This window comes from Leuresthes tenuis, unplaced genomic scaffold (genome assembly GCF_036924035.1).
Source record: "Leuresthes tenuis unplaced genomic scaffold, fLeuTen1.0.hap1 SCAF_16, whole genome shotgun sequence".
Lineage (NCBI taxonomy): Eukaryota > Metazoa > Chordata > Actinopteri > Atheriniformes > Atherinopsidae > Leuresthes > Leuresthes tenuis.
In genome coordinates, this window is record NW_027325370.1 from 15,038,073 (window position 1) to 15,063,334 (window position 25,262).

The 25,262-nt window shown below is 41.5% G+C and overlaps 1 protein-coding gene across 5 annotated transcripts in view; it reads left to right on the top strand.

The window, feature by feature from the left end:
* Window positions 1-25,262, top strand: part of agrn (agrin) — a 239,818-nt gene that overhangs the window by 163,939 nt on the left and 50,617 nt on the right. For all 5 annotated transcript variants that reach the window (XM_072366885.1, XM_072366887.1, XM_072366886.1 and 2 more), the window contains 6 exons: window positions 567-773; window positions 11,173-11,394; window positions 17,794-17,991; window positions 18,355-18,555; window positions 23,574-23,716; window positions 24,575-24,680. In XM_072366885.1, the coding sequence (XP_072222986.1) occupies window positions 567-773; window positions 11,173-11,394; window positions 17,794-17,991; window positions 18,355-18,555; window positions 23,574-23,716; window positions 24,575-24,680 (1,077 nt within the window). The remainder of the gene's footprint in view (window positions 1-566; window positions 774-11,172; window positions 11,395-17,793; window positions 17,992-18,354; window positions 18,556-23,573; window positions 23,717-24,574; window positions 24,681-25,262) is intronic.

The window sequence follows — 25,262 nt, forward strand, 5'->3', positions numbered from 1 at the left end:
ATTGAAATTAATATATACTCAAGCAAGCCTTTAGAATTTTAAAACGGCAAATGTAATGTAAAATGTCTCTTTAATGTTTTTCCATTAAAGGCTTGACCCTTACTGCAGAAGGAGAAGCTTTTACATGCGCCACTAGTGACATCAGTCCACTAACATATAATTACTGTTTGAATGAAAGCTGATTTATTTCCCCGTAGTTTTTCCAGCCGAGTCAAGCAGCAGACAGAACAATCGATTTAACACTTTTCTAGCATTAAATATTGTTTTTACGCCTGCTGAGTACTTCCTCTGTCCTTTACTCTACAGTGATTAGTCGGTCACGCTGTTACCCAACTTTCTGCTGGAAATGGTTCTAAAACACATTATCAGCTTCTGTACAGATGGGTGACAAATTAAAAGAAAAACTTGAATAAATGAGTGAGTGCAGGTGCTTCCACACAAGGCTCATAGGGTCACTAAATTTTATAGTTTGATCAGTCTCAAAATGAGATGGAATAAAGGCTAGGCTATCCCTGAATAGCACCATGTACAGATGCTGGAGTCTTGTTTTTTTTTTTCCCTTGCAGAGGAGTGCAAAGAGGAGTGTCTCTTCAACGCTGTGTGCTTGGTGGAACAGCTGAGCGCGCGCTGCTCCTGTGATCCCATCGACTGTGACGGCGCCTATAAACCTGTGTGCGGCAAGGATGGCCGCACCTACTCCAATGACTGTTTGCGGCGCAAGGCAGAGTGTCTGAGTGAGAGCCTCATCCCCATCAAGCACCTGGGGCCCTGTGGTGAGTGGAGCCGAGGGGTGGGAAAGACGGATGATAGTTCCTTTCTGGGAATTACAAAAGCTAATGCTGGAACTCTTTCTTCCTCTGTGCCTTTCTCTGGTTGTTTTTAATGTATATTCAGTGTGTTTTCCGTCTGAATCCTCTGGGCTGACTGTCTGTGTTTCTGTGTTTTAAACTTTCCTGAGCAAAGTCTGAAATGGTTGGTTGACGCTCTCTGAAGGGGAGGGGGGGGTGGGTTATTCAGGAAAGAATGTGTGTGCCTTCCTTTAGAAAAAACTGTGCCTTCACCTCCCATCCATTCCCTCACCCCTGTCATGCTTCATCCCTTCATCTCCAACACGAAACACCACCTTCATGTTTCATTCATCTGCTCTCTGTCTTTGACTCTTTCACTTGTGCCAGCCTTCCACTCCAGTGGCTTTTGGTGTTTTTATTCTTCTCTGTCTTCTTGTCTTGTGTGCTCTTCCTGTATAAAAAAACTCTTCTTTCTTGTTTCAGTGCGTCACTCAGTCTGTCTGTCTGTCTATGTCCATGTGGCTGTCTTCCTGGCTGTCTGGCTGCAGGTGGACCGTGGGGTCACCCAGTGGGCGACCTCATCAAGTGGATTCTGAGGGGTGAAGCCCTTCCGCTCTCTCTGTGGGGACCTAACAGGAGAGAGTCTTGTACTGTTGTCTTTTCCTCTCACTCCTTTTTCATTTCCATGTGTTTGTGTCATTAATGTCTTTTCCCTCTGTTTACCCTCATGGAAAGATGTGACCTGTGAGGTTAGAGAAGTCTCTCCCTCTTCCTGCTCTCTGTGTTTTATTTCCTTTCTAACAAAGAATAAAGGCTGTCTTGTTCCTACCTGCCTAACGACAGCTCACCTCTGACTCTCTTCTTACTGCATGCTGTAGTGCACCTCGGCTCCTAACCTCACCGCTTCCCAAACAGTCCTTTTTTTCTATCACCAGGACTATTTCATAAAAGCAAGTATCTGCCCGATCGATGCACAAGCCTCTGCTTCCTTCCATTTGTGCGCATAAGTGCTGCAGTAAGGTTGCAGTTCAGCTGCTTTTTGGTGAATTGCTTTGAACCCATTGCATCCAGGCTTTTCAACAAATAACAGTAAGTTTAAAAAACTTCAACTTTAAATTTCAAGTGAGATCTTGAACTACCTTTGTTGGCTGAGATAAAAAATGAAGAATGGGAGCTTTCAACTTAGTACAATCAATGTTTAAAACATGTTTAAATGTGTAAGTTCGAAGTGAAATTTGTATATTTATAATGAGAGTGTACCTTTTAACATTGTATGTATTACAATACAACAATTTAGGCAGGGGTTCACACCACTGAACTGATTTAATCAAAACTGTAATCTTGTTTCATGACATGAAGCGTGAAATGGAGATGAGGAGCCTAATGCAGAACACACCAGGAGGCAGCCGGATCAGGAACTAAATACTTGTATTAATATAAGTAAACTAGTGGATGGAATAAACACAAAGCGCTGCAAAGTAGGATTCCAGGAGAAAAAAAACTTAGAAATAAAACCGTAAACTAGATAACTGACAGAAGATATGCTCAAGTAATTCACATACATACACTGATCTGGCACTAAACAAAGGAAAACCTGGAATATTTACAGTCAGGGAGATGAGAACAGACAGGATGCAGGTGTGGCAGTCAGTAACTGAAACCCTGATGTGAAGTAAACTCTACAAAATACACATGGGTTGAAGCCCTACAAATTAGAAAATTATAGGATATATCTAATTATAATTAGGAACAGGAAGCAAGGTAACTGAAATGCAAGAAGTAAATCGATGACAAAAAGTAAATAGAAAACAGAGGAACACAAAAAGACAAAAAAACAAGGGAAAAGAAAAACTCAAACATAGATGAAACGCCAGATCATGACGTCTTGTCTCACTTGAGTTCTGGTTCCTATAGACAGCAGCTAGTATGAGAACACAAGTAAGATGACAATGATTTAGCTTTTATCCTTTTATCCAAAGAAACTTATATGTCAAGAGTACATTTTGGGGCAGTGTTGCCACCCTTCTCTAGCTTAAGAGGTTAGTTGACATTAACTATCCTATACAGTACAGTATGTATCTGCAGGGTTGTTTGGAAAGAGGGTTCGCACAGCTCAACATGATTTACCATTATGTTGTGTCACAACAGATATTCAGCAGGCGCTCTCCTTCCCTCAAACAGAAGACTAGCATCGATTGCACCTCGTTAGACAACCGCTCTCGAACCTGGACTGTTAGATCCAAAATTTCAAACCAAACCAGCATTAGGGCGCATGCAGTAACTATTTTCTTTTTTACATAAGGGCAATAGTTCACTGGAGGGCAATAGTTTTTTTTTAAAAACCTTTCAGGCATTTGCTCAACTTATCAGAATTTCAAATGAAGAGGTTTCCAAGCGGCACGTCCGAGCTGCTTGACTTTATGCAGATGAGGAGCAGCCAACTTGACAGCTCGTCTTTTCGACACGCAGGCTCCGTCACAGTGCAAAAATCTGTCACTGTGTTTTTTATTTTGACAATAATTAGGAACTGTGAAAAGAGCTCATGTGGAGATGTTCCATTATCCGCGTTTTTGCTGCCATAACTTTGATCTCTTTCATCTCATCCTCGTGTGCAGATATTGTAAGCGTGAAGAACTTTCTAAAAGTTAGGATTGAATAGGCCCTGTGATGATACCTAAATGCAGCTTGAGATCAGGCAGAACTGCCCAAAGTCAACATTTTCTCTAAAGAAACTAAGAAGCCTAGCAGCTGAAACTATTCTAAATTGCTTAGCTAGAATAATAAAAGAATAAAAGGAAATAAAAAGATTCAATTAGAGATTTATTTCCCTCTAAGCTTAGTCAGCCAAGTCTAAGCTCCACACACTTCAGTAGGTGACCCAATTTACACTTGGAATTGGCACAACTGTTTCTTGATTATTTCTTCCTGTTAAAAGGTTGATTTAAAGGGGGGATTCATCTACACTGGCCATAATATCTTTTAAATGCACTCACACATATGCACATAGAAGTCGCTGGTTTTTTTGTGTGTTTTATAAGGCATTAAATTACAGTTCATTTGCCCAAGCGCCTCTCTAATCATTTCTGAGGTGATTTAAAGGCCTTGTCGTATGTTAATCTCCTGCAAAATTGGAATCATTTTTGCTGCTTCTCATCCTAACGCTGTCAGCTCAGCATTTATGATGAAGCTGGAGTAATCTGCTCATGCTGCTTGATGTCACATGGTCACATTGCCTCAACCAAAAAAAATCCACCCAGCAGACATGATAATGATAATTTTGTCCAGAACTGCTGTCCAGAATTGTATTGTTGCTGTGACGGAGACCAATAAAACGAGAAAGATCTGTCCATCCTCCAAGCATTAGGGCGTAGTTTGAATACAGAACCAAAGTTATCTCCAGTTGTCAGCATCGGGAGAAACCACAACTCATTTGCATTATTTGGCGGTCTGAGCAGTGAATAAATTAAGCAGTGGAAATGGCAGTGCGAGCACGTTTTGCTCCGTTTCATTATTTCTGCCAAATGGTGTCTCAGTTCCTTACATCCCCCCTCCATTTTGTTTAGTTATTTCACTTTTCCCTCTCTCTTCATCCTTCCTGCCTTCCACTGTGTATCGCAGCCTTCAGCGACTGGTAGTATGTTTCTTTAATACATTTTTATTGACATTTGCATATATTTCAAAACAGAGTGCCACAAACGACACAGCTCCCCCTGATACGCTTTTAATTAAACATCAAAAGAGGCAAGTGAAGGTGCCCACAGAGACTGTTGGTTTATTCAGACAAATGATATGCATGCAGAGTGCCTGTGTGTTTATGATGATGCACGTCATCCTTCTTTCTTTCTTTTTCTTTGTTTGTTTGTTTCTCTCTTTCTTTCTTCTATCTTTATGTCATGAGATCTATGAGGTTGTGTGTGTCTTTCACAAGAAATGGCCTGTCAAAAATCACTCAGTGGCCCATGCTGATTGTGTGATGGAACACACACACAAATGTAGTGCAGGACACACTCCCCCATTATGTGCTGTTGGGTTTTTGCCATTGGGTTTGTCTCATAATGACTTGCAGTGACAAAAGATAACCACACAATGACCCCCGGATGATGGTACAATTCACGGTTTCTGTGCTCTATTCATCCTACTATTTGAATCTGAGCCGGCCTGTAACGTTGGTGCGTTCCAGGTTTTAAGAAAGGAAAATGACCTTTTTTCACAACATGCTGTGCATGTACTCGGTATTGTCAGTACATCCAAGTGCCACTCTTTTTTGATCTCTTGTCTAATGTGCAGTCGGGATTCTTGCTGTCAATAAGTCCAGAGAAAAGTCCCATGTCGACACACAGATGCAGAAAGCAAAAATTGGCCCCTACAAACCTGCACACAGACACACTCAAATAATTTGTCAAGACTTTCATATGGTCAAAGAAATTTGAGAGATGAAATTATCATTATTTGATTGATCAATAAAAATCTCTTTCATTTAATTCTTGTTTCATTAGATGAATGTAAATGTGGCGGGTCGATAGATCTCTGTCAGCTGTCAAATGGATGAAATTCCCCGCCTCTCACACAGCCGTCAACCTGTTTTCATATGGCTGAAAGCACACAACATCACCCCACCACCCTGCCGGAACTCACTACCACAAAGAAAGATGCGAGAAAGCCCACGTCTGTAATGTCCTGACTGCTGTCCTCTGTAAACAGTTTGATTGATATCTAAAGCTCTCCAATTTAGAGATGCAAACACCGCATGGCATTTAGCTGATTAACTCGTGTCCAGACACAGTCACAAATCTTCCAGACATCCAAGAACACGTGAGCTCATGAAGGACTTGCTGGAAGTGAATCATAGCAGGCTGCTGGGAAGAAGGGTGAATAGTTCTGCAGTCATGGATGCTGCCTTGAGACATTGTAAAAAACGGGATGAAGAATATTGGCTGACACAGCTGCCTCAAATCCATTCTTAAAAAGGGCCATCAGATACGTTTTATTTACTTATTATTTGATTCCCGTTTGTCCTTGTTCATAGAGCCTTGAGTCTCCATGTTGCTGTTCTCCAGTAAACACACATAAAGCTATGAAAACTAAACACATCCTCAGCCCCACGCTGCAACAGCATCTATCTTCAGAGTGAGAAAATACTGTCTGTATTTAACTCGTAATTGACTTGAAACCCATAAAGATGATTTTGATTAGAGATTTCACAGCTTGGAACACAACAATATTTTTAGACTGAAGCATATTTCCATATGGTGTCAACACAGCAGGGTAGCAGCACGAACTAAAGCGGGAAGTGTGCATGCTGTGTTGGCTATTATAGCAGAAATATACTTCTAATTGTTCAATAATAGTTAGAGGGCCAAGCATTGGTGGTGCACTGGCACCAATATATTTTCAGTCAGGCGTTTAATTTTTATTCTTTTTTTTTTATTCAGGTGTTTCCAAGCAACGGTCCAGATATTATGGCACAGAGATAAAGGCTATATTTTTGGGACGCCTTTTACATGAACAAGTTAAACCAGAGGAAGCAGGATGGATTTTGAGGGTATTCTTCCAAAATGATTTTGCTTTTAAAAAGCCATTTCATAGTTATATCATCTATTTGATATCAGAGAACCAGACTGTGTAAAATCAATTACTTTTAAAATGAAAATGCATAATTAAAACTTTGCTTTCTCTTTCCTGTCTTAGCCCAGGGTCTATCACAGCTCACTTCCCTTCCCAGTGGGTTTTTCCGCAGTTCCTTTAAGTCAAGCTATTTTTGTGCACATTCAGTAGTACTTTGAATCAATGGAGGGCGTATGAAGTAGCTCACTAAGACTCCCTGGAGCCTGTTGATGCACTGTCCTCATATTAACAGAAGAAAAAGTGGAGAGGGATCTTTAAATTGTTAGGTTGTTACAGCTGAGGCTTTTTCAGAGCATAGAGAAGGATACAGATATTATGTGAGGAACACATAAACTATACATAAACAAACTAGAAGTGAGTACATGAAAGAGACAGTGCTTTTGGACATAAATTCTTTATTCACAGCTCTTTTGTCAGTTCATGTAAACGCAGCTGAGTGTGCAAGTTTGTGATTACAAGTGCAGAAAAACTCGTGCAAGTGCGAGCAAGTTGCCTGAAATGCATTGCTTCTGGAGGTTAACAGAAAATCACTCAGCGGTAGACACATTGTCATTGACAAAGAGCTCCGGAAAGCAGGAAAGAAAATTCAGTCACCTTAGGTGTCAGGACTCTGTGCAGAATATTTCATCATTTGCATGTTTATTTGATGAGCATCTCCCCCTGCGCATCTGTGATTGGACTCACAAATAGTTGTGGAGCTTTAACGCGGAAGTCAGCTTGAGATCACCAGTGACATTATTGCTAATCAAGTTAATTAGAGGAAGTGCTGTGGGAGCCAGATTGACAGCAGCTAGGGACCAGCGGTCCTCTTACTGTGGCTCACAGGCTGTCGTTGAACAGAAATTACAGACAAATGTGTATCAACAGGGTGTCAGAGGTGACTTTAGGCTTTTCAGAGAGTTGCATGACATTGGGCAGCAGTTTACCATGAAGTTATTCCACTTCAGCGTTTTTCATTTTTTCCTCTTCTCAGTCTTTCCTCCTGCTGTAGCGCCAGACTTGATATGAAAGGCAATAGATGTTGAGATGGTGAGCGCTGATTTTTTTATTTTTACTTATAGTTCTTTTCTGCACATCACTCTGAGGAACCTTTAGAATAATTTTTGTGAAAATTGTTCATAATAAAGTCTGTTGTTTGGATTAAACAAACAGTGTTTTATCATCAGTGATAGATAAATGTTACAAGATTAGGGATCCCAGCTTGTCCCCACCTCCCCCTGTGCTGTTTGTGCTTGTCACCATTTTGAAGAGCTGCACGTTCTTAGTTGTAAATGCACAAAGAGGCTTCGACTTACCTCCTGCTTGTGATAAGTATTCAGTGGTAGACAGACACAGCCTCCGGGTATGCCTTTTGCTGTATGCAAATAAAGCCTGTTCTCTGCACCTCCTTTTCCCTCTACTAATATGATACATAAATGTTTTTAATGTGAGGGAGCCAAAGGGAGTCGGATCAAAGCCCTGCAGGTGATGAAAACAGAAGGCGGGGTTTGCTGCACTTTGGCTGTGCCCACATTGGAGCCCTGTGCTTTAATGAGTTGCACTGGTAGGTGATTCTCCCTGCCAATTGGCTACTGCAAGCATCACCTGGATTACACTGATTTGCTTCCCTGCCTAATACAGGGAGCGATTTTGAATTGCACACAAACCCAAAGGGGAAAAGTCCAATTAACATATGCATGAGCTGAGCGAAGATGGGAGGGGGTGCTCACCAATATAATCTCCCAGCATTTCAGCAACATGTTATGGGAGGTTAACAGGGTATGACTGCTCACTGCAGCCACAGTCACCACCAGAGTCCTGCTGGGGTTTGCTGTGCCATCATGCCAATCTACCAAGGGGCTGTTAAGCTTCAGAAATTACACTGTGCTGCCACTCTATCTGCCAGATAACATTTTTAAGTGGTCAACAACAATATTTCAAGCTGACAAGTTAGCAGATATCAGGCAAACATAGAAATGAGTCCCATCAATATTCCATGTGGCATCAGTGCCTCTGCTGAGCAGAACTGACACCGCGGCCTAACCTGAAGTAATCCTCTTCAAGTCTTGAAGTGGGGCCATGCCATTAAAGTACCACACTAATTAAAATGGAAAGTTACACCGCAACTGGCAGGAGAGGATACAGATGACGTGACACTCGGAATGTAAAGTCTGCTCAACCGGAATGGTGGTACAGACTCAGTACAAAGCTAAATCCTTGATTTTGCTTTTTTTTTTTCTCACTGTTTCGCAGACTTGTTCCTACTGCCACAGCAGACAAGTCGCTGCACCTGCTCAGCCACTGTGCCTTGGGTACTGATTAATGTGCTTGGCACTGTAGATGTTCCCATTCAACTGTCAAGCTAATTTTCATGTATAAATAGCTTGGTTTAAACCCTGCTACTCTCTTTTTTTTCTGGACATACCCGACAGAAAAATGACACATGCATGAAGAGCTGGATTTAAGTGTTTGGGAGAGGCCCAGGGAGTGAAGAAGAGCAGGAAAAAGGTTGTGAACACCCTCCCACAAGCCTTAGTTTGTACAGGCTGCCATTACAAAATCTGTAGCTGCATCCAAGACTAAATGAAGAAGTCAGTTTTTCACTGTGTCACAAGATTTTTTACACTTGGGGAGATTTTTTCTTGCCCCCCCTCCCCCCCAGAGGTAGTAGATACTTTGAAAAAAAAAAAAAGAGATTCTTTCGTCATATCTCTGAGTGTGAAACAAAAAGAATAGGAGACAAAGGCATTATTGGAGGGTGCAGTTGTATTTCAGTAGCCCGTCCTTGGATAGTGGACTGGTGGTGCACTTCTCTGGAGGCCAAGGTTGTACAGTTAAGCCTGGATCACAAGCTTACAGCTGTTACACACGCACATACGCACTTGCAGACACACACAAGGCGTCGAAATGAGATCATGGGAAATCAATTGTTTCAGAAGCGGCACCAAATTAAGCAGCATTGAGCTGCTTGCATATTTATGTGGCACCTCCAAGCTCTCATGGAACAGCAGCTTGGCATCAAAACACAGAAATCAATAGCAGCAGTGTTCCACCTGCTAATCTGAAACATTCACTTTCGGAAATGGAGACTGTGTCCTTGCTCGAGATCTTGCTCAATTACAGCCAGAAGAAGAATCTTTAATCTTCTCTCACTTTTTGTTATTTTAATACCTCAGCTCAGTAGCTAGATGTTTACCCGACACTGATCGTTATCTGGTGCCCCCTCCTCCCCCGCAGCCTCTCCTCCACACCCCTAACCCCCTGTCGCCTTAATCAGAGTGAAACAAGCTAATTGCCCCTGTCTGTGTTATCAGTTGATAATTTAACCCTGCATTAGCGTTATGAGTTGAGGCTCTGCTGAATATCTATGAGCTGATAAATGAATCATGGGGCTTCAAGCACATAAAGTCAGCCCCCCTCTGTTGCCATCTAATCCCATAATGGTCACAGTAATGATGGAGCCATGGGTGGTGTCATTAAAAGGGGCAGTTTCCATGACAGCATCTCCATCCATCCAAGCATATCTGAAACCAAATATAAGATAGAGATGGAGCAGGTCTTGCTTCATTTTACTTGTTAGTGCACCTCTTTCAGCTTTTACCACCACTTCTCATCAGAATTTCTCTATGCTTTTTTTCCTGATCTGCAGATACATCACATTCAGTTGAGTGAGCCATCAATCATGCGTTAAACTTTCCAAATAAAAATGACTATGGAGCCAGGCTGTCGTCATTTGACTGTACACTATCCCACATGAAGGACTCATCAATCCACGCACACAGACACACACTGATAGTCACTCTTGCACCCTGTTAGTATACACTTTGCCATGTAATATTTTCATTGACACATAAAGATACAAAAAATTGATTGAATCAGGAGGCGAGGCTGTGATCAAAGCCCTTTTCACACTATTTTTTTCAGCTTTCCACTCCCTCCTGATCGAGTCGTGTTATATCAACCCAGCCTACACCCATCTGCCGCTACTGAGAATCATAGGCGCAAAATCCAGCCTTCGTTTTAATGAAGTCATGCTGGAGTTTGTGCGTGAGCGGGAGAGACTGAAGCAGACACCTCTCTCTGATGTTCGCATTTCATATCTGCCTCTGCCCAGGAGCTTGCCTTTTTTGAATTATTAAGCAGTTGGGTCTTTCTTCTCTTTGCCTATTTCTTTTTTCTCTTTTCCGCTCTCTACGTTTTCTCTGTCTCTCTCATACACATATCATCCAGCGTACTCTTCCTTTTCTTGCTCCTCTATGCCAGTTCAGCTAGCTTTGGCTGAAGCAGTGGCTCTCACTGAGATGCAAATGCCTGCCTTTGAAGGAGCACAGTGGGAACGTCAATTAATCCAGCCGTTTACTCGCCTGAGAAAAAAGAGAAAAAGCTGTGCAACTATTGTTCGTGGGCTGTTTCATTTCTATTGTGCTATAGGCCATGTTTTTTATCCGCTGTCCACCGGATTCAGTGGGCTCTTCAAAGATTCGGGATACATTAGGAAGGCACAAAGGCAGGAATATGACATGGGAAGCTGAGGAAATAGAAGTGTCATAGGAGTGTGGCTGAACTACATATTCCATCTTTTCTCTTTTCCTCCCCATACCTTTTTTAACACAAAATCTACTGTTTTCCATGTAGCTGTACTCTAACCTACCTCCCAATTGCCTATTCCCTCTCCAACTCCAGACCTTTCTCCAATCTCTATTTTATATTATGCCCACCTCCTATCTGCCCTGTCCTCCCTCTAACTCTGTTCTCTATTTCTTGGCCGGTCGGCCTTCAGATCTCGACGTGCCAAGCCCCTGCTTGAATAAGGTGTGCGACCATGGGGCAGTGTGCGTGGTCAAGAACGATGAGCCAGTGTGTGAGTGCCCCGAGGCGTGCCCGCCAACAAGCGACCACGTGTGTGGATCTGATGGCCGCAGCTACACCAGCCCCTGTGAGATGAGAGCGATAAGTTGTGCTCTGCAGAAGGCCATCCATATCAAACACAAAGGACCATGCGGTGAGTTACTGCAGTAACAAAATCCCACAAAGCCACAAGAAATCAAGTGTACTGATATCTCATTCATGTCCTGCAAGTAAACAGAAAGCACATAGATTACACCGGGGCTTCTCAAAAGTCCTGTTAATACCTCAGTTTGGGGACACAGTGCATTATGAAGTGCATTGTTTTAGAATTTGAGAAGAATTTTGGTTACACACACATATATTAATATATACAAATGTATGTATTAAAGCTATACTAAATGGTTATGGACAAAAAAATTACTTTTTTGTAAAAATTTGAAAATCGTAAAGTAACCTTATCAAAAAGCTGAGTCCTTTTTATGCAGATTCTGTATAAAGAATTGACTCCATCACCATGATACCACGTTTTGGTTTATCAACCATCTTGAAATCTAGAGTTTAGCATTTACACATTGTCATCTGGATTTTTGAGACCACATGTTTTACTGACAAAGAACCCAATGACCCTTCGCACAGACGTACAGCTGTAAGGGCATCATGCATGGTGTAGGTTTAGATGATAGAACTGGTTTTCTACTTTTTGCAGAGTTAGCAGTTCAGTACATCTTTTAACAGCAATCTTTTTTGTTTTTTCATGTGGTTGACGCAGGCAGCTAATAGGGTCCCACCATTGTGTGGAAGAGAGTGAATCATGGTGATCTTGATGTAGCTTCAAGCTTGGTGTAATTCAAAACAAATCAGCAAAAATGAAAATTCAGACGTGGACCTCTAGATAATCCATTAGAGAAGCATTTGATTATACAGTTATAGTACGCCATGAAGTCATTTTTGATACAGTGAAATTATTATGATATAGGGGGATCAAAGTTTAGAAGTAAGGAAGTATCTCTCCCTGTGAAACATAATTTTTCTAAGATTAATTATTAACTCCAACCTACACCATATTTCTTTGGCGGAAAATTATAATGCAAGAACAGAAACAATACACACATGCTCTCCATCTACTCCACAACTGCTCTTTTTCTGCATGTCTATACCAGCAACAAGATTCCAATTTGCCTGTTTCGAGCCTTAAGTAAGGATGCACTTTACTCCCAATGAAGCGTAGAGCATACTTGCCTGTAATTGGCTACATGAGTCACTTGGCTTTGTCTTGCAGTGTTGGAGTATCAGCTAGTCATTAGTGCACCAGCAACGGCAGAGCTTCAAGTGTTAAAAATATCTTCGTATCCACTATGCAGGCGAACAGCCATACAGACAGCTTTTTACAGCTTGGTAAACCCACTTGATGGCTTGATGTCTCATTGCAAGGCCAATTTTCCCATGCACTCAGATGATGTAGTATTTTTCTTTGTATACAACCAAGCCTGTTGCCGTTCCACACACTGGGCCGAAGCACAGTGGTTATTAGCCCCATAGTCCAGTTTTGCAACAATAGATTTGCTTTCCTCATATTTTGAAGACCTTTACACTTAAAATCAGTTGCCTTGCACAACGCTGTATTTGTGGACGAGCTTCACAATTAACAAACAAACTAATACAACTGAATTTATGTCACTCTACTGTTATGAAGTTGCACTCCACTGTTTTGCTCTAAATCGTGCAAACAGGTTATGTTTCTGAGCTTGACTGTGCAAACTGATCATAATAGTTTAAGTGTTTGTGTGCATTGAGCATATGACAGAGTTAGCTGTTATGGACTCCCTGCCTGCCTGTGTATTGCATCTGTCATCTTCCCATCCAAGTTCTCTCTAAATTGAAAAACAGTGTGTAAGGATGTATGCCAATGAGAAATGGAGCAAAAGCAGTGTTTGGTCCATGTGCAGGCGGGCTGAGTCAATTTGGTGCACCGTACTCCAGGTAGATCTGTCTGCCGGGGTCCCTCCACGGTAATGAATAGTCTTTATTTTAAAAGGCGAGAGGCAGAACGAGCTGGCAGAGTGGAGGGCCCTGTTTGATATCCAGCACTATGGATGGCTCTTGGCTCCCAGAGGAACAGGCCTGATTCAGCGCAGTGGTGCCATAAAAATGCTAAGGCATTGGCTTGCCAAGCGCAAGCCAGCCTAGAAATGATGGTGATGATAATGTGGGTTATTTCTGAGCTGTTTGTACAGCTTTACTGGGTTTATTTCAGCACCATAACAACTGACTGACTTAAGCTATTATCTCACCTAATTATCACGGGCTATTTCCACCACCAATATTGTGTACATTTTTATGGAGCTTGAAGGACGAGGGGGAATAAAACGTGCTAGGTGTCATTATAGAATGAAATTAATAAATGAAATTAAAGGATTACAGCCATGTTTTTAAGAAATCTTCAACATTGTTTGGATGTTTTTCTATGTGTGATTTCCAACATAATCATGAAATAAGCTATGCTTTGTTTATGGTTGCAGTTTGTTATTACCATCCAAATGCTCTATAATGTGTGAGCTGTCATATTTATGCCCTCCAGAATCAAAAGTCAGAGATTAGGAGAGGAGTTGAGGGCAGAATAGAGTATGAAGTGCCAGAAAAAGGAAAATGACTGTTCATAGGTACTTAACTGCGAGTGTGTGTGTGGCTTACTGCAGCCTCGCATGAGTTCAGCCATAATTTCATTTCCTTCCCTGCGGGCTGGAAAAATAGTGGTTATCTATATGGCTCAGGTGCAACCTGATAGCAATAAGAGTGACATTTGTTATTATTCTGAGATTTTCCCACCTTCGGCGTTTGAGTGGTGGGTGTCCTTGTATGGTGGGCAGTGAGAGATTCTCTTGGTTAATAGACCCCCCAGCTGGATATCAGTCGCCTCAGAAAAAAGGGCCGTTTTTTATGGCTTTACCCCCAAACAGATGAGAGCGGAGGCGCCTGAATCATTTGAGAAAAGGAAATAACAACTCTCCATTTTTCTCCCACAGGTGTTGGAAATGATATTCTCAGTTGAGTAAAAAAATCAAATAAAAATAGGTCACTCCATCGGTATGAGTAGTTTGTGAGAGACAGTGAAAAGAGGACAGAGGAAGGAGGTAGGGGAAAGTGATAAATGTTGGGGGAAGAGGAGATGAAGGTGAACAAGATGACGAAGAGTGAAGAAATTGGGGTGGGGGGCAGAGTTAGTAGTGGACTGGCAAGGCAGCCATCAACAGGGGAGTTGTTATCACCCAGCCATGCTCACAAGCCTTCAAAACACAAACAAGCCTATTTCTTTCCGCTTAATCCTGAGGTAATACTTTGCCCAGACCCCCTCGGCTCCAATTCATTTTTTTTCTCCCATACCCTAAAAGGATATCAACAAAATGTTGTAAAGCTAGAGGGTCTTTGGTTTTTTTCTTTTTTTTTTCTCTCCTCTGTGAATTAATCCCTCATGCTTTCAAGGGCACTTTTTATACCAACCTGCTCCTATTCCTCATCCCTGCTTCCAAAATCACAACTGCCGCCACCGAGCACAACAACAGAAGCTGCCTCAAAGCAAAAACCAACATCTATGGTTGCTAGCTTAAGGGGACACGAAGGGGCCTAGATTCTAGCAGGTCTTCAACAAGACAAAATAGGATTGTTTTGCAACTAAGAGAGAGGTAGAGAAATACATGAAAAGTTTATTTCTTAAAAGCAAACTCCACATTAATTTACATGATCACCTGTTTTCTTTCCATGAAAAAGTCGTGATTTTTCAGTGAGAATTTCCATAGATAGTACTTTGCTTTATATTTTTTATTTTACAAGTGCAGTGTCAGACAGTTAAGAAATAAATATTTCACAGGCATCAAAATTATATTCCAGAGCACCACCCAAAATTTAATACACCATATTGGCTCATCCCAGACTTATGATGAATGGTGCACAAGTATCATCGCAACTCCAATGATCGGGTGCCAGTGCTGGCTCAGTGTTTCCCCCAATGTATCTACTGTAAAAGTGTCTTACCTCTGTACACCTAAAACCTGTCCAGATCTGGCAGCCTTTTTCTGGCTTGATGCTGTTGCTGACTAGCAGCCTCTATTGGCTTGAATATTTCGCTGGTTACCTGGGTTGGCTTGTTTTGATGCAATGTATCTGTGACTGCCAGGCTAAATTTGAATATGCATTTAATATGAAGTGGTATTAAATCCTGCATGAAAAAAGCCTTTAGATGTCTTGTTTTGATCTGCGCCACTTCTGTTAAATGCCTGATATAAAAGATGATGCAATGTTGCAACTCGAGCCTCTCATACCAGGCCAGACTTTTACCTTAAAGTCTGAACTTTTCACATTTGTTGTGAGTCACCCACAGAGAGCTTTTTACTGGAACTTAAAATAAATGATGGCAGACCTGAAGATGATTGAATCAGAGAACAAAAAGTGGACTTAAGAACATTATCTGCAAGTCCGACAATTCCCTCGCTTCTCCTGACTTTGAACTGTAGCTCCCTTTTTCTTTTATGTCTGCCTGCGTGTTTGTCTGGCGGATCGAGCTGTGTGGAGAACCAGGCACAAATGGCAGGAGTTGATAAAGAAGCGAGGCTGCTATCAGGACACAAGACCTGATAAAGGACAACACTCACCGCAGCCGCTTCCTGATTTATAGCTGTCGCAACCTCAGAAGAGCCATGACCACAGCAACCCCATTTTACAGACACTTATGTTTCATGTTTATTTATTTTTTGTCACAAAAAACCTGAGTAGCGGAGCTCTTTTGTCCAATATCTTTTTCTTCTCAGTCCCTCAAACCTACCTGCAGCGCTGAGATAGAGGGAGCAAAGACAATTTCATTCAGTGGTAAATTATTTGACTGAAGCTACAGAACAGGACAAAAACAATACAAGTATCCCAACATTACACTTGAATGGGATTTTTTTAGCACCCCATTCCAAAAGGTGGGTCATTATAACGGTACTTTGCAGTCCTCCACCCATCTCACACTTCACAAGAATTGAAGACTAGGTTGCAGCAGTTTGCTCCCATCCAGCAAACAAGGGCACTTGTAAGATATACTGTACAGTCTTTAGATCCTGCATGTCCTGCGTAACATTTCAGGTTCATACTTTATATGGACATCATAGTGTGTATTAAGAGCCACACATTGCCATAACTGGGTCTGTTAATCCAATAAATGAGTAGGTGCCAGCAGTAGATGGAAAGATGAAGGAAATGCAAGGCTCTGAAGAAGTAATAAACAGATTAACATTGTGGAAGGTTCCAGTGGGCAGCCTCTCTCAATTAGAGCTAAATCAGCAGAGGTTGTTAAACTGCTGCTAATTGAATGTGATAGTGAGCTGTGCTGATCCTCGTGGTGTAACTGGTGTCAGAGGGAATTGTGCTTCTACTTTTATCTTTAAGGCCTCACAGTTGCCTTTTTATTTGTTTCCTGCCCCCGTGTGACATATCATTCAGCAGCCGAGACATGTCTGATCCTGTCTTACGTTTGTCTTTGAGGAGAAAATTTGCCTCTAGAAGCAAATAAAGTGTGATGGAAGATATGGTATAACCTAATGCAGATAATGTGAACCTCGCAAAGTTATGAGTACAACCAGGAAAGTTAGACTTTCCTAATTTTTTTAAAACTTATTTCCCAGTTCCTGCTGCTCAGAAGCATCTTCAAAAATCTGTGCTGGCACAACACTTCCCCATAGGGCTGTAGCAACCAGGTGATGAGCAGAGCCCAGCTTTCAGTTGATACAGCAATTGGCATTCAGGCCAAAGCATTCAATTCTTGTCTTATCTGTCCAGAGAATATTTTCCTTCATGCTTTCAGAATGCTTTAAGTGTCTTTTGGCAAACTGCAGCCAGGCTCTCGTTTGGCTTTTACACAGGAATAGCCTCCATTTCTGACCACTCTTCCATAAAGTCCTGATTTATGGAGCACTGTGGAGATGGTTGTCCATCTCTTATCTTCTTTTATTTTTTTGTTCAAATCTCCAAAGCTCCTTGTGTTCTCACAATAAGTTTAGTTCTTTTCTTTCTTCAGTTGTTTTGTGTGGTTTGAAATTCCTGATAAATGGAGCCCTCTGTGCCATTGGGCTTTTTCTTTATTCATTATTTTATTTTATATTCTTAGGTATGTCCTGTATCGGACTTCTGTCTGTGGAGGTTTTTCAAATTTAATGTTTTTTTTTACCCTTGACTTGCAAATGAACTGTATAATGTAGGTTTCCTCACTGTTTCAGACCAGTTTAATGAACCGTTACACAGCTTATCAACAGTAATATAAAGAAAAGACAGCAACCACTCTTTATTATTTAAGTGCTCCATCCATAGTGTGTCTATATATCATTATAACTTTATCTTTATACTAGAATATAAACTGAATTTTGACCACAATAGTTTAATGTCACAGCTATAGTGATATAAGATGTAATTGATCAATGTTAAGTGTTTCATAAAGTGTGAACAGTGTAAAAAAAAAAACACACACAGTATTGAACACATATGCTAAGTCTTTGCTCTCTCGATTTTTTAAATCCCCATACAGATGAGTCTTGTGCCAACTGCTCCTTTGGAGCAATCTGCGATGCCCAAAGCGGACAGTGCGTGTGTCCGTTAGAGTGTGTGGAGTCACACCAGCCTGTGTGTGGCAGTGATGGCACCACATACAGCAGTGAGTGTGAGCTGCACGTGTTGGCCTGCACAGAACAGAGGGACCTGCGGGTGGTCAGCCAAGGAGAGTGCAGTGAGTAACGTTAAACATTTATGCAGATAGAGGTTGATGATTACAGTTTGTCATACTTGTTATTTTTGAATCCGCAAAGGTTACAAAGTGTCTTGGCTTGTATAGGAATTTTATTGGAAGTTTGATTGGAAGAACAATGACATGGCATTCACTGGTAAAACGTGAAGCCTGATTTACATTCAAGGGGGAAATTATATGTAAAATATAAGCATAACAGGACAACTCCAGGCAGGCAGATGCTGAATTAAATTGCACTTAAATGTCTGTCCCTGATACACATTTGGATTCCTGTACTGATGATATCCATCAAATCAACTTTTTTGCAGTGAGTTCTGACCTGTCCTTCTGCTGTGTGTAATTCAGAAACATGCGGTGGCATAGTTTGTCCCTGGGGCACACAGTGTGTCCAGAATCTCTGTGAGTGCCCACAGTGCTCCGACGAGGGCTACTCCCCAGTGTGCGGAAGTGACGGCAATACCTACGACAACGAGTGTGAACTCCGCAGGTTCTCCTGCATGCGGGAGAAGAGAATTGATGTGGCAAAGCCTGGGAGCTGTGATGAAGGTAGGAAATGGACTTTGAAATGTTGTGATAATGTTGATCAATCGCCCATTGAAGTGGTGTAATTATCTTTACCAACTGACCTGTGTTACGGTGTTAAGTCATCTGTGGGTTTTCATAACAGCGAGCTATGCTTCCAGCAGCATGTCAATAATTCGACACCACCAAAAATTGTAATGAAAGTCTTGGCGTGTGTAAACACAAACTGTTGCAGGGCCGAAGGTAATAAAGCTCATGTTTGTTTTGTGAATTGCCATACTTTTTTATTTGTTTACTGAAGCTGTTGTTTATGGCTCTCAACACTTTGATTGTTCATAAATGTAGAAGTAGCCACAATGGCATCACCCACAGAGGTACTATTTTGAAGTCTTAACATTTGGAGCACAGATTGTATTCAGTGCTAAAACTGCCAGAAAGTGCATTACAATTGTAAACCGTTATGGAAGTTAAATATGTACCTGTGTCTGTTCAAGAACAAGCAGTGTACAGGAAACACTGCAAACTTTTAGTGGAAAATGTGTTGCCTGCTCTACCAACAAATTACAACAAAGTAACAGTCATGAATCAAAACAGTGTGCCTAAAACTTCAGTGAATGAACTTCCTGGGCTGTCTCCCCCAAACAGCTTGTCACTCACTCCTTCTGACTCCCATGAAGGTTAGTCACAAGCACACAAAAGAATAGGAGTGTAGCTCTGTCAAAAAGATGAACAACAAACCGATTACATAGATAATTACCTATACATATTCTCGAAAGTAGTTACGACTACATGCAAATTATTTCACTTGGCTTTCGTTACCATAGGGGCAGGGTTTTACAGTATTTGTATTATGACAGACAAACCGCACCCAATTTATGAATGCCCTCTATCCGATTAGGCTTTTAGGTGTGTGAATAATGCCATTCAGTGTGAGTATCCCTGATTTCCATGCCTTTAGCTCCATTGTTCCTGCACATTCGGAGGAAATTAAATCTAATTTACCGTGCAGATCATATCTTGATCTGCGCTGACAGGCCGAAGCGGAATATCACAGTCCCTCGCTCAACCCTTCATAGAGACAACTCTGAAGGGAGCAACATGCCATCCTCTGGTTGTAATGCAGATAGTGGCAATGCTTTTCCCCTGTGGGTAGTGGGTCGTCACAGTGAACATAGTCGTCCTCCGACAAGGTGTGAAGGCGAGCAGATTACACCTGCCAGCAGGAGGGATGGCTGGAGAGAAGACAAGAGTGGGTAGATGGAGCACTGAACAAACAGATGGGGAGAATCCGCTTCCATTTTGATTGGTAGCCCCGGGTGTTTCATTCTTTTTTTCTCTTACTTCCATTGTCAGCCGTACTGTCACCATAGGCCTGTGAGGCAAATCATGCCACCAAAACTTCTGCAGTCCATTTACCATAATTTCATTGACTGAGATGAGTGACCTTTTTGTATTTAGGGCATGAAGAAATGTGAAACTGTATGCCCTCAATGCAGACTAACTGTCACCACATGCTCACAGCCACACACTCTCCTTTGCCAGTTGCCTCTCTGGTATCAGATAAAAATGCTCTCATCTACCTCCCCAAGGGAGTCCGTGAATATCCTTCTTTTTTCATCTCTTGCTCATTTTGATTCAGAGAAAACCATCAGGCTTACACAATAGAATTTTTTTTTCTGCACACTCCCCATCACTCCCTGCTGTCCCACCCACTCATGTCTCTCTCAGTTATGCACTGTTCTCCATCAAAATTGTGTCATTTGACAAAAGAGGCACCAATGCTTTCGCAGATAGGAGTGGAGATGGGATTGTCAAATATCGATAAATTTCACCCCAGGGGCAACTTCTAGTTCTGTCTTTTCCTGTGGGCTCTTTCCCAGATTCTTTTAGCCCCCACAAATCTGACCCACATCCTCAACAGGATGCCTGATGGGACTGTAACGCTGGCAAAACAATGCTGGTGGTTTTTTCCTGCTGCTCCTTTCTGGTTACATGCTTTACAAAGATTTGTCGCTGAAAAATTCACTTCTGCCTGGATGTATGAGAGGTAGGTTTTGGCTAAATTAGAAGTATATATTGTTTATCAGAGCACCCGTGTCACAAAATGTAATATTGTATTTTCTAGCTCTGTTGTGGACTGCAGCAAAGCGCTACATCACCAGTATGAAATCAAAGATAAGCCTTGAGAGGAAGTGAACATGTGATTTATTTGGTTACGTAGACCTGCCCTTAAAAACCATCCTCATTAGTCTTGTTGGGAGGAGGGGGCGCACACAGCATAAAAATGGAAGTTGTTTTCGTCTGCCTTTTATTTAGCAGTAATGAAAAATGACAGTGTTCCCACTGTTGGCCATACAGGGAAATTTATCACCTGTTTAATTTCACACTCGGGTAGGCCTGGCCTCAGCTCCTTGTCTCGACACTGACAAAGTGGCAACTAAGAGCGGTGCATCACCTACAGGAGGCCAGACCCTTTTTAATTGAATAGACGTTTAATAAATAAGATTATAAGTGGAGGATTGCACAGTGATGCATAGCCTACACTCTGCTCCTCTTCTTGCACAGATCGGATCAAACTCCAAAATGTATGAAAGGCCATCAAAAACAGAGCACAGCGGATAGCTCAGAGGGGAAAAGAACTCTTCGCTGTGAGATCAGCAAATTTTTCCTTCATGCTCCATCCATCACATCACATCTGTGACCAATCACAGCTTGTAACCTTCTGTTGAGCCAACTAAACTTCTTTCCACCCAGCCATTTCCAAACACCCCATCCTCTCTCCCCCAACAGGTGTGACTCACAATCCTTCTATCTTCTGGGAACTTTATTTGGAGTAACATGCTGTCACATCTCTCATGACCCTACAAGGGACTGATAGATGGGACAATAGCTAAGGCACCACATTCTTTCAAAAATTTTATTTTGATCTTTGCTGCCATAAAGCTCAAGGAATCATGATAATTCTAGCCAATCCTGAGTAATCTGGTTGACAGAGTCAAAGTACATCTACACACATTGCCTGCTACTTCTTCTTCTTTACCCTTGTTCTTGTCTACTTTAACACACAATATCAGGCAGCTTCAACAATAGAGTTGTGTCCTTCACTTCTAATATTTTTTTCTGTGTCAAATCTTCTCTATTTTTCTTGGACGTTATTCTTATGCAATTCATGTTCTTTCTTCTCTCCGCTGCGGAATTCTGTCTTCATAATAGAGTTCCCTCGGCTAAATAGACTTGGGCCTTTGACATGATTGAGTAAAAAGGAACGGATGGGCAGTGCAGAGAGAATAGCTGATGCAGTCCTCTTAGCTGGGGATGTATTAATTGAAAGGTTCATAGGCAGTGCAGGTGGCGGACACATCAAAGTACAACAGCTAATTAGGACCCCCTTTGCCTTTCATTTTTATTTATTCATTTCTAATGTCTTACTTCTTTTATTTATTTATCTTGCCTCTGTAAAGGGGCCTGAGCGGAATATGAATTGACTACGCCCGCAATTCCTTTTTACTGTGTCTTGCTGAGCTGGTGTACAGTAAACAGATGCAGGAGGCCAACCATCAGGCCCTGAGTGCTTATTTTCTTTCTGATACGTCCCCTTTTCAGGTGTCATCTGAAGTCAAATACTTGCAATAACGTCACCGGCAGTTAAGAGCCATTATGCAGCATGTTACGTCTATCACAAAATGTTATGTTAAACTCAGACTGTCGTTCACAATCAATACTTCTCTACAACAGTATAATCAAGTAAAAGGATTAGGGTTTTATGTTATGTGGGTTTAAGATTGAGACAGAGTGAATCCTTAACTAGTCCTGATGTTTGTGGGGGATGTGGTTGCTCAAAGTCTACACACCACTCCGAATCCCCTGTTGTGTCCACATATAATGAAGTCAGGGCTCCTCCAATGTATCGACCACTGAAAGCTCTTACAGCCCATTGCTGATGACCCATATCAAAGAACAGCCAAGGCCTCATCTGCGCCTGCCCCTCCTCTGCACTGTGACCTTCTCCATAATCTACTTTGGAAGATGGGTTATGCTAAGTGGTACTTCCATCACTACGACATTGATTTCACCATTAGAGGAAGCGCATCAATACACAGAGTTGAATGAGCCCAAAAAAAGGGAAGAAGACAGGAGGAGGAAGAAATATCCTGATTGCTGAATGTTTTTAGAGTATATTGGCTGCAATGGGAGCTTTTAGTTGGACTGCATTCCATTTCTGAATAACAAATTTGTTTCAAATGAACTTTCTGCCAGCCTCCAGAGTGCCTCTCCCCTGTCTGACATTCCCTGCATCTTTTCGGCTGCTTTCATGCCCTGCCTTCACGCACATTCACCTAATCTCCCTCCACACTTTGACTGTAGGAGAAATTTGCAACTTCAAAAGCAGGATCCTCCCAGTTTCCTCGCCTGCATGATTTGTTTTTCTCAAGCAAAACTCCAAACAACATCCTCTCAGATATGTTTCTTCCCTTCCTTTTCCTTCCTACCATTAATTTTTTTTTTTTTGTAAATCACGAACAATAACCAGAGCAGCTCCCTTTCTTTGGTACAAAGTGCACTTTTAAAACAAGGGAGTGGCCTCTCAGGGTCACAGTCAAATGAGATGCTGTGACAACTTCCTTTAAGGTCTCAAAATATGATTAGATTTTACAGAGCACTTTGCAATTAGTTAGCATTCTCATATCAGGAAGAAGGCACCCATAAAGCAGACCTTACCATCAATACACCGTGTACTGGGATGCCAGAGTTCCTCTTGCCTTTTTAAATTCTGATTTAATTGAAGTGAAAAGAATGCCTCATTGGTGGTGCAAAGATGTCTAATTTATTTAGTCAGTCTATAGCCCTTGCTGCAGTGGGTCATTATCTTGGACGAGCAGCATCGCCTTTGGACCCCTCTCCCTGCCATCGGGACAAGAGAAGTGTAAATTATCCTAACTTTGCTATGCTCCCAGTGTGTAAATGAGTGCCCATTGAGAATGAAACCGCAACACTGTTTCCACCTGTTAATCATTGTGTATCTCTGGGGTGCTTATGTGCAGACTGTGGCTCAGGGGGATCCGGTTCAGGTGCAGAGAGCTGCGAACAGGACCGATGTCGCGTATTTGGAGGTTCGTGGGATGAAGACGCAGAGGATGACCGTTGCGTCTGTGACTTCAACTGTGAAAGTGTACCACACAACCTGGTATGAGTGCCCTTAAAATTCATTCATCCTTTCATAGGCCTAATTATTTTAAATTAGGACACACAAACGTGAGAAACTTGACTTTTATTGCTTGTGATATTTTGAGTCATCTTGGTTTATGAAGGATAAACTCAATTTTGCTGAAAAACTATAGTATTAAACACTCCTTATAGTTTAATTATAGTACACCTTAACTTTGTGCTTGTTCTTCAAATCACATCTGGATTGGTTTCAGTATCCAAACCTAACCAGATGTGGTTTTACAGTCATTGATACAATGCAAACGGGGAAAGCAGCAATGACAACATCACTGAAAACTAGCTTTAAAACAAAATGTAATAAATCAACAAGAAATAGATAAAGCAGATCCAAGGTAGAAAAATAACATTCTGCTTTAAATGCAGTGGGTTAAATAGAGGTGTCTCAAATGGAATATCAATGTCTCTGGAAACCTTATAGTTGTATATTTCATGTGATCAAAACCTATTGAATTGGATAAAATGTATTTTTTGTTTGTTTTGTTACTTAGGTTTAAACTTCTATACATGGCAGAAATTAGTGGTGACGACATCTTGTATTATTCATATTATTGATGTATACGGCAGTGGTGATGTTTCCTGAAATCACTTTCCCATCTTATTTCAAAGTCCATTTACTAATATTTTCAGTGCTTTCAATAACATCGCATTAAAAGTTCAAGTGATACAATTTGATTATATTCCTTTTTTTGGATGCTTTTGCTAAACCACAGTTTACAAGGTCAATCAACTTCACTCTACTGAGCATGCCCCACCATGACATGCTGTAACTATGTCAGAAGAACCTACAGGTTGAAGCTTTCATTCATTTTTTTTGTAGGTATGTGGCTCAGATGGAAAGACCTACAGCAACGAGTGCGAGCAGAAGAAAGCCAGATGTGAGAAACAGGAGCACTTGTTGATTCAGAGTCAGGGACCTTGTGCAGGTCGGTAAACAGATGCACCCTCATCATTACTCATTGTCACTGTCATCTCATTTCTCCACTCATTTCATCCATTAGTGGGGGTTACAGTTACCTCTGGGTAAAATAGAATTCTGACAGCTGCTCTATTGTCTCTCTTCAGTGTGACCAATGTAGCCAAAAGCAAATGAAATGATTATCATCAGTCTTACATACGATGTGTCTGTCTGTGTAATTTGCTCAAGGAAAGTTGACTCAACACATCTTTCTTCAGTGTTTTCACTCATATCGGGAAACTGACCACTCCTCTGGGGCCAGCTCGTGTTCAGAGTTAAAATCTCTCTCACAGCCATATGTATGGACTGATCTGATCTCAATAATGAGTCACTATTTCCATCCAGACATTCTTACAATTTAAACCATTAAACTTGTGCTTGCCTCATAACCCTCAGGATACCCCTTTTCCCAACTTACTTTGATATAAAAACCCTATCTTTGCATGCAGGGAATGACATTTATCATCCAGACTGATCAGTGGCTAAGCAGCAAAGGTTAACAATCTTCCTCTCTACAGCGTTGTCAAATGAAGAGCTTTTGCCAGCACAG